The sequence below is a fragment of the Stenella coeruleoalba genome, assembly GCF_951394435.1.
Source record: "Stenella coeruleoalba genome assembly, chromosome: 14".
Taxonomy (NCBI): Eukaryota; Metazoa; Chordata; class Mammalia; order Artiodactyla; family Delphinidae; genus Stenella; species Stenella coeruleoalba.
In genome coordinates, this window is record NC_137160.1 from 57,999,563 (window position 1) to 58,012,464 (window position 12,902).

A 12,902-nucleotide genomic window follows, 5' to 3' on the forward strand; every position below is an offset into this window, starting at 1 on the left:
GATATTCTGCTGCAGTCACAGGTAAAGTTGCCTGGGGCAAGTTGGTTAATCACTTTGATTTAGGTTTCTCATCTGTTTAATTGTAATATCAATAGTGACATAAATTAAAACTTCAAGGATCTTGGGTAGCTGGCATAACTGAAGACAGTCTCTAATTTGAGTTAGTTTAGGTTGTCTGTAAGTCAGATCTTCTCTTAGATACATTAATCACAGCGGGGTGTTGCCAGGGCAGCTCACGTATACAAAGTTAAGCTTTGTATTTGTGTTTACAATGTCCTAGAAGAGCGCTGTCCTTTAGAACTTTCTACGGCAATGGAAATGATCTATTTCTGTGCTGTCCAATATGGAAGCCCCCATCACATGTGGCATTAGCACTTGAAACGTAGCTAGTGTAAGTAAGGAACTAAAATTTTAATTGTATTTAATTGTAATTGATTTGAATCTAAAATGTCACATGTGGCTTGTAGCCAGTATAATGAACACAGTTCTAGGATCCTCTGCTGTATATAATGATATATACTCAAGGTAAGCCATTTTGAGTTCTATGCTGTTTGAACTTTCAGCCTAGTTGAAACCTGGGTCTTGGAAGGTGAGATTGTCTCAAGCTGTAACTGAGTAAAGGTGATGCCCACAGCTTGAGGCTAGGGCTCCAGCCACATGAGTCCTGGACAAGATGCCTATCAAAGAAAAGGTTTACCCTGCAGGTTTAAATTCCCTGGGTCATTTTCCAGTTATCTCCCAGATCATCTTGAGAGAATCCTAAGAACTTGGCCTACATGCGTCCTTTCCCCATTTCTGTTTCCAGCTACGTCAGACTAATATTTTTCCTCTTCCTTAGCAAACTGCAAAATATGGGTCTATAGCTTCTCCTGAATCCTCCAGTTACTCAAGAAAATGCATAACTACCCTCTCTAGGTTTCCCAAAACGTTGCGCTATAGTCACATAGAAGCAGTGCTTCTCCCATTTCTTTCACTTGGACCCCGAAGGGAATCGTAAGGTGGGCACTTAACACATTAGGGCTTAAGTATAAAATGAAATGAAGAGTCTTACTTTTCCGTAACATGTAAGTGCAATAAACTGTTTGGTGTTTAACTTCAGCAAAGGCAGAGAGAGGGCCGCATTCTTGGTGGGCAAGGGGAGTAGCCCCGGGGGCTCTTCCTCCTGTCTGCCTTCCTCTTCTCCCACATACCCCCCAGTCTTGCTGCGGAAGCCCCAGTTCTAGAGAGAATGGGGAATGAGGCAGGGGAAGTGGTCACAGGTAAAAGAATGACCATATATTCCAGGGAGTAGAGGTCTTGTGCTGTCCTGAGAAGTGGGGCACCTGGAAGTCAGGGAAAGCCTGGCATTGTATTATGCTGCTTAAAAATTCACATTGTTCTTTGTCAAAAATGTAAAAAGCCATATAAGGCAGCCTTTTAAAAATATGGTATATTTACAATGTGTAAGTCCTAATAAACATTCCCACAAGACTGTTTTTTCCTAAAAACTTCAGCGTCTGCTTCTGCAGGTAAATAGACTTGGAGGTTCTTAGAAATGTACCTAAACTTTTAAGTTTCCGATTTGAATTTGACATCATGAATACCAGTTCCTCCCTCCTCCTCCTTCTTCTCTTCCCCGCTCTCCCTTCCTTATTCTCTCCTATTCTTTATTTCTGTCTTTGTCATCGTTTACCTACATTAATAGAACAATTACATAAAGTTTCCATTCCATTTTCTTAATGAAGTTTTAACATTACAAGTTGCATTAGGTAATTTTGCATTGATCTTAAACTTATGAATCTGACCCACTATACTCACCAAATGAAGGTATAAATAATTTTAAAAATAAATATGTTTTTTTCTTAATTTTTTGCATATAGAATCCCAGGTTCAAAATCATTTGTCTTCAGAATTTTGAAAATATTTGTCCGTTATCTTCTCTCACGCACCATTGCTGTGGGGAAGCACAATATCTACGTCAACTTCATTCCTCTATATACAAATGTGGAAGCTTTGTGAATTTCACTTTTTATTGTTGGAATCTTGAAATTTTAGCAGTTTTCCTTTTTAAAAAAATTCATCCTGGTCACTACCAAGTGAGCTCTTTCATTCTTCATCTTGTTCATTCTGCATATTTTCTTCTAACGTTGAAAACAAGTATTTATTCCCTTCATTTTCTCACTGTCTCCTTCTGGATATTAGATGATTGTTGTTAGATGATTGTTGTTAGATGATTGTTTCATTGTTTGGATTGAATCCCAATATCTCTTAAATGTCCTATTTTCCAAGCTTTGTTTTTGTGTATGTTTGCTCTACATTCTTGGTTGTCCCTTCAACTTCATCTTTTATATCATTAATTTGGCCTTGGTTGTATTAACACTTTTACCTTTCATTAATTTTTAAAACTTTAATAGTCCTCTTATGAACTTACTGAAGCCCCTCCTTTCCCCTAATTTTTCCTTTATTTTGTGATCTGTTCCTGTTTCTCAGCCGCAGTAGCCTCTCAGCACTCTGAAGGTACTAAATTAAACCTTAAATTCCAAGGTTCTCTTTTTTTCCTTGAATTATCTCTTTCCTTCAGGGTCATCTGTTTATTTTTGGCATCATTACATTGCTATTGTTCAGTTAACTTTAATCTTTGGATATTGATTTATATTCATTAACGGAGAACTAGATTGACTGATTGATTAGTATAGGTAGTGGTCATATCTTTCTTATGCAGTTATGTAGACCCGTTTTCTCCCAAAAACTCTCCCCCAGAACAGGAGTCTGGGCCTGTGTGAGTGGTGAAGTGTGTCAATGTCAACTGTCACACTTCACTTTAAGAAATAAATATGGTATCAATGCCAAAGTAACAAGATCCTGCAGAATCATAATTGGTTTCCTTTTCAGGCAAACCCAACTTTCCTTTTTATACTCCTGTCTATATCCTTTTAGAAGGCCCCAATAAAGTGCAATTCAACATTCTTTCTATCCGGGACCACCGCACCCATACTAGGACAGCCACTACCACTCCCAAGGCAGGTGGTCACTCTGTCACCGAGGGGATAAATGTAATTATCCTGGAATTACATTTAGCTGCTGCCTGCTGTTCTCCTAAACAGCTGTTGCCTTCTGAATTGGCGATGCCTTCCTGCTGTTTTCATTTTCATTCTGGATATGTGCTTTTTCTGGATCAGCATTTACCTTCCACACATTTTCCTCTTATACCTTTTTTCAGGCCGAAGTTTTTCTCTACCCTTATCAAACCGCTCTTGCTTGCTTTTTATCTTGCAGAAGCATCCAACAATTTCTGTTCTGCTAATGGAAATGTTTAGTGGTTTCTAGATCTACTCTTTGAGAAAGGTATCTCTTTGACATTTTGAGTGATTTGCAGGGGGAGGAGAATGTGGTATGTGCATTGTGATATCTTGATCCAATTTTCCTACGTTGATTTTTCAGTAGTATTTGTTCCTTTCAAAAAATGTGTTTTTTTCCTTATTATAAAAGTAATACATCGTCTTTAATGGAAATTTAGAAAATATGGACAAGCGAGGTAAAAAATGAGTATTTCTGTGGGCCCAAATAAAATTTTATGATTTAATTAAATATCCAATGAATGTAATTTTCAGTGAAATTCTAACCATAAAAGAATAGAATATTTAACCCTTGTTTTGGTAGAGCTCTTATACACTAAATCACAGATATTAAATCACCCTTTGGATACATAATGCAAGGTCTACAATCCATTTCATCATGAGCAGAAGTTCAGTGCTCAAATAGATTTTTTCTAATATTCAGAAGATGTGAATCAATTATTACCTTCAGTAACACATTTAATTGAGCAAAATAGTCAATCTAATTTCATAATTGATAAACAGTTAAAGGTGGGACTAACTCATAATTAACTGTATAAATATAGGCATACAGTCCTTAAAAAAATGTTATATCACACATATACATTTGACTGCATGGCCCAGAAAACCCAAGAAATCATGAGTTTATACAAATATGAATTTGTTTTTTCTCTCTTTCAGAGGAAACTGATCTTTGCTTTAGCGTAGATCCAGCTTCCTTCCATCTTTCTATTTTATCTTTCACATGTGGCCTTCATTCTTTTGCTTGCCAAGGGGGCTGGGCCACTCCTGCCAGCATGCCCATGTCCTGGTGGTTCCTGGAGCTTGTACCAACTGACTCTATCTCTCTGACTTCAGTTTCCCAGAAATCTTACTTGGTAGAATTCCAGTTACCTCTCATTGCCTAGAAATGTTATACAATCATCCTTAGCTGCAAGAGAGCCTGGGAAGTTGATGTTTTTTCATTGTACACAAAAGTTCCTGAAAAAAAAAATCAGGATCCTATTAAGGAAGACAGGTGACTGGGTTTGGGGCAGGCGGTTGACAGGATCTTCCACACGTACCAGTGTCTGTCACCGGGCCTGGTGTGTGGTGAGCTCCCAGGACTGGCTGCTAAGTGGCCAAATGCAGTGATCAGTGCATAGGCAGTTATATCTGTGGGTGTCTCAACATGTCTGTATGAATGTGCACATCGTATGCGTAACACGTGATTAAATGCAGTTACCCTTGGGAGAACATGCCTGAATAAAAATGCACTTTCATTTTTCTCAATAGCCAGATGATTTTTGTTGTATCCCAGCTCCTCTTTTGGATGTGAACCCAGATGAAGAAGGGATGCCAGCAGTTCCCTGCAGAAATGGTCAACTGGTAAGACAGAGCAAGGGGATCAGGAGAAGTGGTTAATTCAAGGCAGCCTGGAAAGTTTAAAAAAAAAAAAAAGCCTACTTACCTTGTAACAATGAAGAAAAAAGGGGACTCAGACTCAGGAATGAATAATTAAATAGTTAAATCCGCAAATTCTATGGGGCCTGCTTGTACGTACAATAACAAAAACAATCACAGCTGCAGCTGCAGCCACAGCCAGAAGTCAGTACATGTGGGAGGTCATCAGCTAAACTATTGTTCTCTTTGCTGAGTGCATAGTGGAAAATTTTATGCTACCTTCTATAAATCTTTTCAAAATTAATTTAATTGTCACTGTAAGAAATATTTTGACATTTAAGTTACTTTCTAAATGTAAATATATTGTGGGACGCAGCACTATAGCATCTTGAACCTGTAACAATAAGTGGAAAAAGTGCACAATCTTGCACAGGAGGTAAACACGTTTTATTTAGAGCCCACCTCACCCAGTTTAGTGCAAATTTCAAAGAGTGATGATCTGAGTTCCAAACTGTCAGTGAAGCTATTTCAGTGAAAGAGATGAATCTCATGCTGTGATCTGTACCTCCTGGCATGAGGCCTGGGTCCTCTTACTGAAGTGGTGACCCTTCACCCTGAGAAGGACATGGGTTCCTGACATCTTCCTCCACCTGGATTCATGGCAGCAGAAAATTTACAGTAAGAGACCTTCCTCTATCATGCTTCTATGTGTTTCCTTCTCTTTAGCTCTTTATTTTCTTCCCTAGCAGAGGAAGAGGGATTCTTTGTTGTTCTAAGAGTAACCCCTGTACCATTCTTGATCTGATTGATGATGATGATGATGATGATGTTTAGATTCTCTACAGTTTACTTTCATCTTGCATATATTTTATGTGGGGCACTCTGTCCACATCTTGCAATTGTCTCGATACAGGCTAGCCCCTGGTCCCTTCCAAAATTCTGCTCAAGGGTTTGGATGTGGCCAGTTTGTGTTCTGGCTGCTCTTCTGTTGCCTGAGGGTAGGTCAAGGTCTGGAGGTGGAGGGTGGTCAGCTGGGGCTGTGAGCAATCCTGTTTTCAGATATTTGTCTCTAATTTTTTTCTAATTTCATTGCATTTCTCATAAGAGTGTGAACTCTGTCTAGTCAGAGGTCTTTACATTTTCTGTTGAGTTGGAAGATTTTTCCCTCGGTTCAGGGAGTCTTCTATACCATCCTTCCAGCCAGGACACTTGATCCAGGCATTTGTTCCTCTCTGCCCACCTGCTCCCCTTCACAGCAGCCACTACCTCTTCTCTCAGCTAGAGGAGGGGCAAGTCAGAGTAGACACGGGGTGTTTTCAAAGAACGATTTCTATGAGCTTTTCACCCCACCTACCTCTACCTACTGTTTTGATTGCCTCCTCTTCACCCTGGGGTTATAGGGATGCTCAGCACATGACCCCTGACACTGGAAAGATGAGACAACAACAATTTATTATATGTTCTCATAGCCCAGGGAGGGAGGACACCACACACCATACAGAGCCACATGTGGGGTGCACTTGGGAACAGAGTGAACAACCAGGCTTTGGAGTATCAGGAGGGGGAGTGCCCTCTTGGTTCTCACAGAGGATGGATTGGCTTGTTTGAGTAATTCCATGGGTGGACAGGAAACTGAAACCCACTACTCAGGGATAAGCAAGAACTGTGTCTGGCCCCCTGGGTAAGGAGTGTTGTTTTTACTAGGGGACCTTATCTGAGGGAGCAAAGTGGGAGGGGAACTTGGGCTTAGACCACTTACGGCCCTCCCGCTTTTACCGGATGTCAAGGCAACGTGTAAGAGTGAGTCTTATTTTAGATCTTGTTGCCTCATTGACACTCCACATCCAGCCGTGGACTCTCATGATGAGTCTGTGCTTATTTTGTTTCTTTTCTCTTTTAGCACTATCCCTTTTATTTCAATTCTTTGATGGTCTTGTCATCTTTTAAAGGTTAAAGGCAAGTGTGGTGACGAAACACATGAAGAAATCTCCCACCGAGGTGAACAATAACAATTAAGTTTTATTCCAGACACACCCCTGAACTACTCACCAGTTTATAGAATGAGAAAGCAGTCCTGCTCTTATCCCTGGAGGAGGATGAGGGCTAGCCCGCCAGAATGACCACAGAGAAGAGTAGAAATACTAATTTCCATAATCACATATATTACAAACTGTTACATCTTCTTAGCAGATTGCATCTTTTATCCTTTGAGCAAATCTGGCAAGAAATATCTCTGGATACTAAATTTTAATAACTAAAAAGCTTAAATCCTAAACTGGTTAGTATCAGTGTGCTAGGCTGTTGCTCATTTTCTTTCAGAAATTTGTAAATATTAATCTATTTGCTTTTCATATAGTGTTAATGTTGAGAAGCCTGATGCCTCTCTAAATCATTCCTTTATTTGCATCCTACTCTCATTTTTATATTTCTGGAAGCTTTTAGGTTTATCTTTGTTGTTAGAGACCTGAACTGCCATCAGGATATGAAATCTTTTTTTTTTTTTTTATCATGATCCAGCACTCAGCTTTTTGTTTCTGAAACATGTTTCCTTTCAGTTCTGAACATTCTTTTCCCATTATTTCTTTTACTTCATTATCTCCATTTTCTCTCTTCTTCTTTTCATTTCTTACATTAAACTCACACAGCTCTTAAGTTGTCTCTTATATTTCCCATGTCTTTGTTTTCCGTTTGTTCTGTATGCTAGCAGGTTTTGTCTACATCATTTTGTGGAAACCTAATTCTCATTTTTGTCATGAGTGGTTATAATTGGGTCCCTGTTGATTTTTAAATTCAGCAATCATACTGTTAATTCATAAGAACTCCTCCTTTTTTCACTGATTTACCCTTTATTGTTATAGTTAGTCCTGATTTATGATTGCAATAGTCTCTCAGATCTCTCTGAAATTATTAAATCATTATAAGCCTTTTTCTCTTCCCTCACTTATCTCTTTCTCCCAGAATGTATACCAATATACTTTTTTTTCAGAATGTTGATTTTCTCCACAGCTGACTTTTTTATAGTGTTGATTTTTCTCCAGTGGCTGATGATCCTTAGTGATGGTCTGGATTGACTAGTTAACAACTTTTAGGATATGTCATTGCTGTATGATTTCTCTGCCATTATATAGATATTTTCCCAAAGGGCTCTTTATTGAATAAGAGGGCTGACTTTGGGTCCTGTGTAAGCAGTAAGGTATGTGAGCAGTCTGTGAATGGACGTTATTTTAACAGCACACATGGGTGAGTCCGTGCATGTGTGCATATGTAGACACACGTACATACACACGTACACACACAAATACACGCATGCACATACCTTCAATGCCAAAGGGAGAGTGGCAAATGACATCATTCCCAGACAAAACTCATGTTCTCCTTTTATTCTCCCATCTCCATGTCTTTCATGAAGGTCCAGAGTGACCTGATATTGAGGTCTGTTTTGGTCCCAACCCTGGGCATCTTCCCAAGGCAGGTAGTTCACTTCATTCAGAGTGCTTTCCTTGGGTCCATACGTGGCTGCCGTCTGCTGTTCAGTGTAAAGGGAACTGTTGGGAGTTCGGTCGGGCCCTTCCATTAAGGAAACACTTTACAATAAATTATCCTAGCCATTGCCCTGGGACCCCTTCTTGTCCTGTGTGGTTTTCACTCTAAGCTTGGTTGTTTGTCTGTTTGCTTTTTTGTGGATTTGCCCTTTCTTTGTCTTATGCTATCCTTAGGCTGAGAATTTCTTTACAATTATGAAATAAATTACTTATTTTTTATTTTCCAGGAATTTCTAACAATTTTTAATCTGTAATTAGAACACTTTGTTGGTTCTCAGTGCCCTTGGAGCTATACTTAAAAATACGCCCTTTCTCTAATTCTGAGTGATTGAGAGTGGTACACTCTCTGACCTCCATCCTGACCTAAGTTTTCTTATACTGCCTTTTCAGCATTGTTTCCCCTTCCAAAGAGATGTGTGTTCTTCATAGCAATATAATACATACACATTGGGGGAAAGTTAGAAAATATGGAAAAGTCAAATGAAAAATGTTTCTAAGTTCTCGTGTAAAAGTTTATTTCATTAATATCCAGTATGCTTAATTTTGCAAAAAGTTGCTTTAATCATGGAGTAGAATATTTACATCTTATTTTGGGAAATGCCATTATATCACAAATGCTGCTAAAAATCTTAGAGCATATGCACAAGGCCTACAGTGCAGCACATCGCAATTAGAATAGTCTCAAATCCATTTGCTGCATAGTGAAAATCAGAGCTTTTCCAATACTCAGTGATGGGAATGAAATATTTGGTTCAGTCATATGTGTTTGTGAGATAATCAGTCTAATGTTTTTCCAGTTTCAAAATGAAAAAAAAACCTGAATACTCTTGCTTTTGATTTGTAAATCACTCCAAAATACAGTCATAAAGTCTGATTTTTAAGTAGCATAGTTTAATCAGTAAGCTTCCTGACTTAGACAATTAGAGGTTTATTTTCCTTACAAAATAAGAAGTCTGCGGCTGGTTTGACTAATATCCCTCTCATGGACCTACCAAATTATTATCTTTCCATTCTGTTCCACTCAGCATACAGGCTAGTATTTAATGCTTACAGGATGTCTGGGCATCACAGGTACCATGCCCATGTTCTGGGAGAAGCATCAGCCAGCTGATTCCATGCACTTCAACAAGAAAACATTAGCCTTCCTGGGTGCTCTACCAAGTAGGGTTTCACTCGAATCTCTTTGGACGGAGCCATCACATGATCACACTTAGTCCTTTTAGATAGACACGCAGCATCTTAGAGCAAGATCATGATATTCATATGTTAAAGAAGAAAAGAAAAGTGGGTTTTGGCAGGCAGGCAGCAGTGTCTGCTTTTGAGACTCATTTCTATTGCAGTGCATGACGTTTAGGAGGCTCAACATCCTTTTGGAGGAATTGGTGAATGCTACCAATTGCACTGTAGTCATTAACTCTGTGTATGTCCACATGGCTATGCATTTATACAGATTCTAGTGTGATGTATAATTGAATAAACAATCACATAGTGAAAGATATGCCTGGATAAAAATGACTTTCGTTTCTTTCATTAGCCAGGCGATACCTGTGACAACCATCCTAGTCAGTTGGACGACACCCAGGAGGAAAAAGAGCTGCCGGGAGTTATCAAAACAAGTGGTTCCTTGGTAAGTGATAGCAGGAGAACTGGGGTTAGGGATGAAAAAAGAAGCCGTTCCTTCAAGACAATCATGCAAAACTTCAAAACAACGCAACATAATTCAGGTGGCTGGACAACTCCAGCTGTCAACATGCCTATCTACTTTTATTTGATTTGTAGGAAGCCATTCAGCAGTAAATGAACCCGAGTTTAATAGTTAAAGCCACAAACAACTACATGCTCTATTAAAACAGATACAAACCCAGAAAACCAACGATGGTAGGCATTTCTTTATGACAGATTTAGTTCCTTTCCATTTTTCGTTTATTTTGAAAAATTCTCATAAGAGTGTTGGTTCCATTGAGTCACAGCTCCACCAGCTATGGACGTCAGGTCACAGGACAGCAGTAGGTGTCCTCAGGTTGTCCACTGCTTCCCTGGTGCAGGGCGAACACCAGGCATCTTAGTTCTGACCACACTCTTCACCCTAGGTGTCTAGTGCCCTCCCCTTCCCCATCCCCCTGCTTTTCCCCAGAGCCACTTCCACTCCCCACTTACCCAGAGGAGGGCAAAGTCAGGCAAACGTTGGGAGAAAGATCCAGCTTCTGTCAGTTTACAAACGGGAAAGATTGCTTTATTTATGGTTTAGCCAGAGCCTGTTCTCACGTCTGTTTTTACTTGAACTTCTATCCTAAGCTATCTTTTCTCTCCCTTGGTGGAGCTTATGTACTCTACCTTTCCTTTAATTTTTCCATCTTCATATTCCCTCACCTAACTTCCTCCCAGGTAGAAAAGAGCAAAATGGTGAATCCAATAGGTTCCCTCCTCCCTACTGAGATGGTGTTGGGGAGAGACTGAGTTTCAAGGGCTCTGCTCATGTTGACCCCAGATGTGGTTACTCACACCTTCAGTTGTTTTCCCTCATGACTTGGAGGAGATAGTAGTTGTCTATTTCAAAAGTGTCTCCGTTTGATTAGGAGGGAGGTGGATTTTGGAAAAGAATTTACATTATTCCTGGAATATTTCTCTCTGACCACCACTCGTGTGAATGTTGCTGGGATTCTTTTTTCTTTTTTTCATTATGTTTTGTTGACTCTACTAGGTTTTAGGAGAGAAAGCCTTGGTCATTGACTTAACGCTCCCATTTTATTCCAGAATATAATCCCTATTGTTTACAGAAATAATACATAACTCTTTTTTTAAAATTAATTTATTTTATTTATTTATTTTTGTCTGTGTTGGGTCTTTGTTACTGCGCGCAGGCTTTCTCTAGTTGTGGCGAGCGGGGGCTACTCTTCATTGCGTTGCGCGGGTTTCTCATTGCAGTGGCTCCTCTTGTTGTGGAGCACAGGATCTAGGCACGCAGGCTTCAGTAGTTGTGGCTCATGGGCTCAGTAGTTGTGGCTCACAGGCTCAGTAGTTGTGGCTTGTGGGCTCTAGAGCGCAGGCTTAGTAGTTGTGGCGCACGGGCTTAGTTGCTCCCTGGCATGTGGGATCTTCCCAGACCACGGCTCGAACCCATGTTCCCTGCATTGGCAGGTGGATTCCTAACCACTACGCCACCAGGGAAGCCCCAACTCTTCCTTTTTATATTAAAATTATCCACAGTTTTTTCTCTGCTGGTATTTCCAAGCTTTAGTTCCCTCGCCTTTTTTTTTTTAATAACATTTATTTATTTGTTTGTATATTTATTTATTTGGCTGTGCCGGGTCTTACTTGTGGCACGTGGGATCTTCTTTGCAGCATGCAGGATCTTTTAGTTGCAGCATGCGAACTCTTAGTTGCGGCATGTATGTGGGATCTAGTTCCCTGAACAGGGATTGAACCCAGGCCCCCTGCATTGGGAGTGCAGAGTCTTAGCCACTGGGCCACCAGGGAAGTCCTAGTTCCTTCGACTTTATCACACAAATCCTCTACTTTTGAAAACAAATCAACTTTCTGTTTCAGGAACATAGTTGGAGCTTTCCAGTGATAAAATTTTGTTTGGTCTTTTCTCATCTTTTCAAATGGGCAAAAGATTTGAATAGACACCTCTCCAAGAAAGAGATTTGGATGGTGAATCATCTTATGAAAAGTGCTCAGTATCATTAGTGATTATGGAAATGCACATAAAGCCATGATGAGATAGCTCTATATACCCTGTAGAATGGCTGAAATTTAAAAAGCTGACTGTATCGACTGGTGCTAAGGATGCAGAGCAACTGGAACTCTCATACATTACTGGTAGGAATGTAAAATGGTCCATCCACTTTGGAAAATAATTTGGTAGTTTCTTAAAATATTAAGCACATGCCTTCCATATAGACCCAGCCGTTCTACTCATAGGTAATATATATTCATATGAAGACTTATCCACAGAAGTTTATAGCTTAATAGCCCCAAACTGGAAAGAACCCAGTTTTACCTGCAGCTAAATACATGAACAAATTGTGATATATCCATACAATAGAGTATTTCTCAGCAATAAAAAGCAATGAACATTTGATATACAAAGCATGGATGGATCTTAAAATAATTATGCCATGTGAAAGAAGCCAGACAAAAAAGATTCAATTTATATGAAATTACAGAAAATGTAAATAACCTATAGTGAGGGAAAGAAGATCAGTGATTGCCTAGGGGTTGGTGAGGAGGAGAGGGAAGGAGGGATGACAAAGGGGCGTGAGGACATTTGGGGAGTGCTGGTTTTGTTCATTGTCTTGACTGTGGTGATGGTTTCATAGGTCTATATATTTGTCAGAACTCATCAAATTGTATACTTAATAATCTATCTCAAGAAACCTTTACAAAAGAGTCCATATAATATTTTATGATTTCTTTAATATCCAACACATTTATTTTGCAATAAGCTACTTACAATAAAGGAATTGTCTATTATAATACAGATGATTGTCTATTGTCTATATATTATACATGGTTGAATCTTGACTCTGGATCACAAATGCCACTAAATCTGGGCATTTACAAAAGATTTACAGAAGATTTACAACCTGTACAGAAGGCTTACAACCCAGTCTACAGTCCTTACAAACTAGTCTACAAATCACTTGTATAGATAAAAGGA

General features: G+C 39.4%; 1 protein-coding gene across 12 annotated transcripts in view; it reads left to right on the forward strand.

Moving 5' to 3' along the window:
- The window catches only part of ARHGAP28 (Rho GTPase activating protein 28), a 189,683-nt gene that overhangs the window by 124,908 nt on the left and 51,873 nt on the right, over positions 1-12,902 (forward strand). For 11 of the 12 annotated variants that reach the window (XR_013831407.1, XM_079943288.1, XM_079943296.1 and 8 more), the window contains 2 exons: positions 4,590-4,682; positions 9,774-9,866. Coding sequence is in view for 11 of the 12 variants with exons in the window: in XM_079943288.1 (XP_079799414.1) it covers positions 4,590-4,682; positions 9,774-9,866 (186 nt within the window). In the remaining variant the exon portion in view is untranslated. The remainder of the gene's footprint in view (positions 1-4,589; positions 4,683-9,773; positions 9,867-12,902) is intronic. The other variant, XM_079943291.1, reaches the window with a different exon arrangement.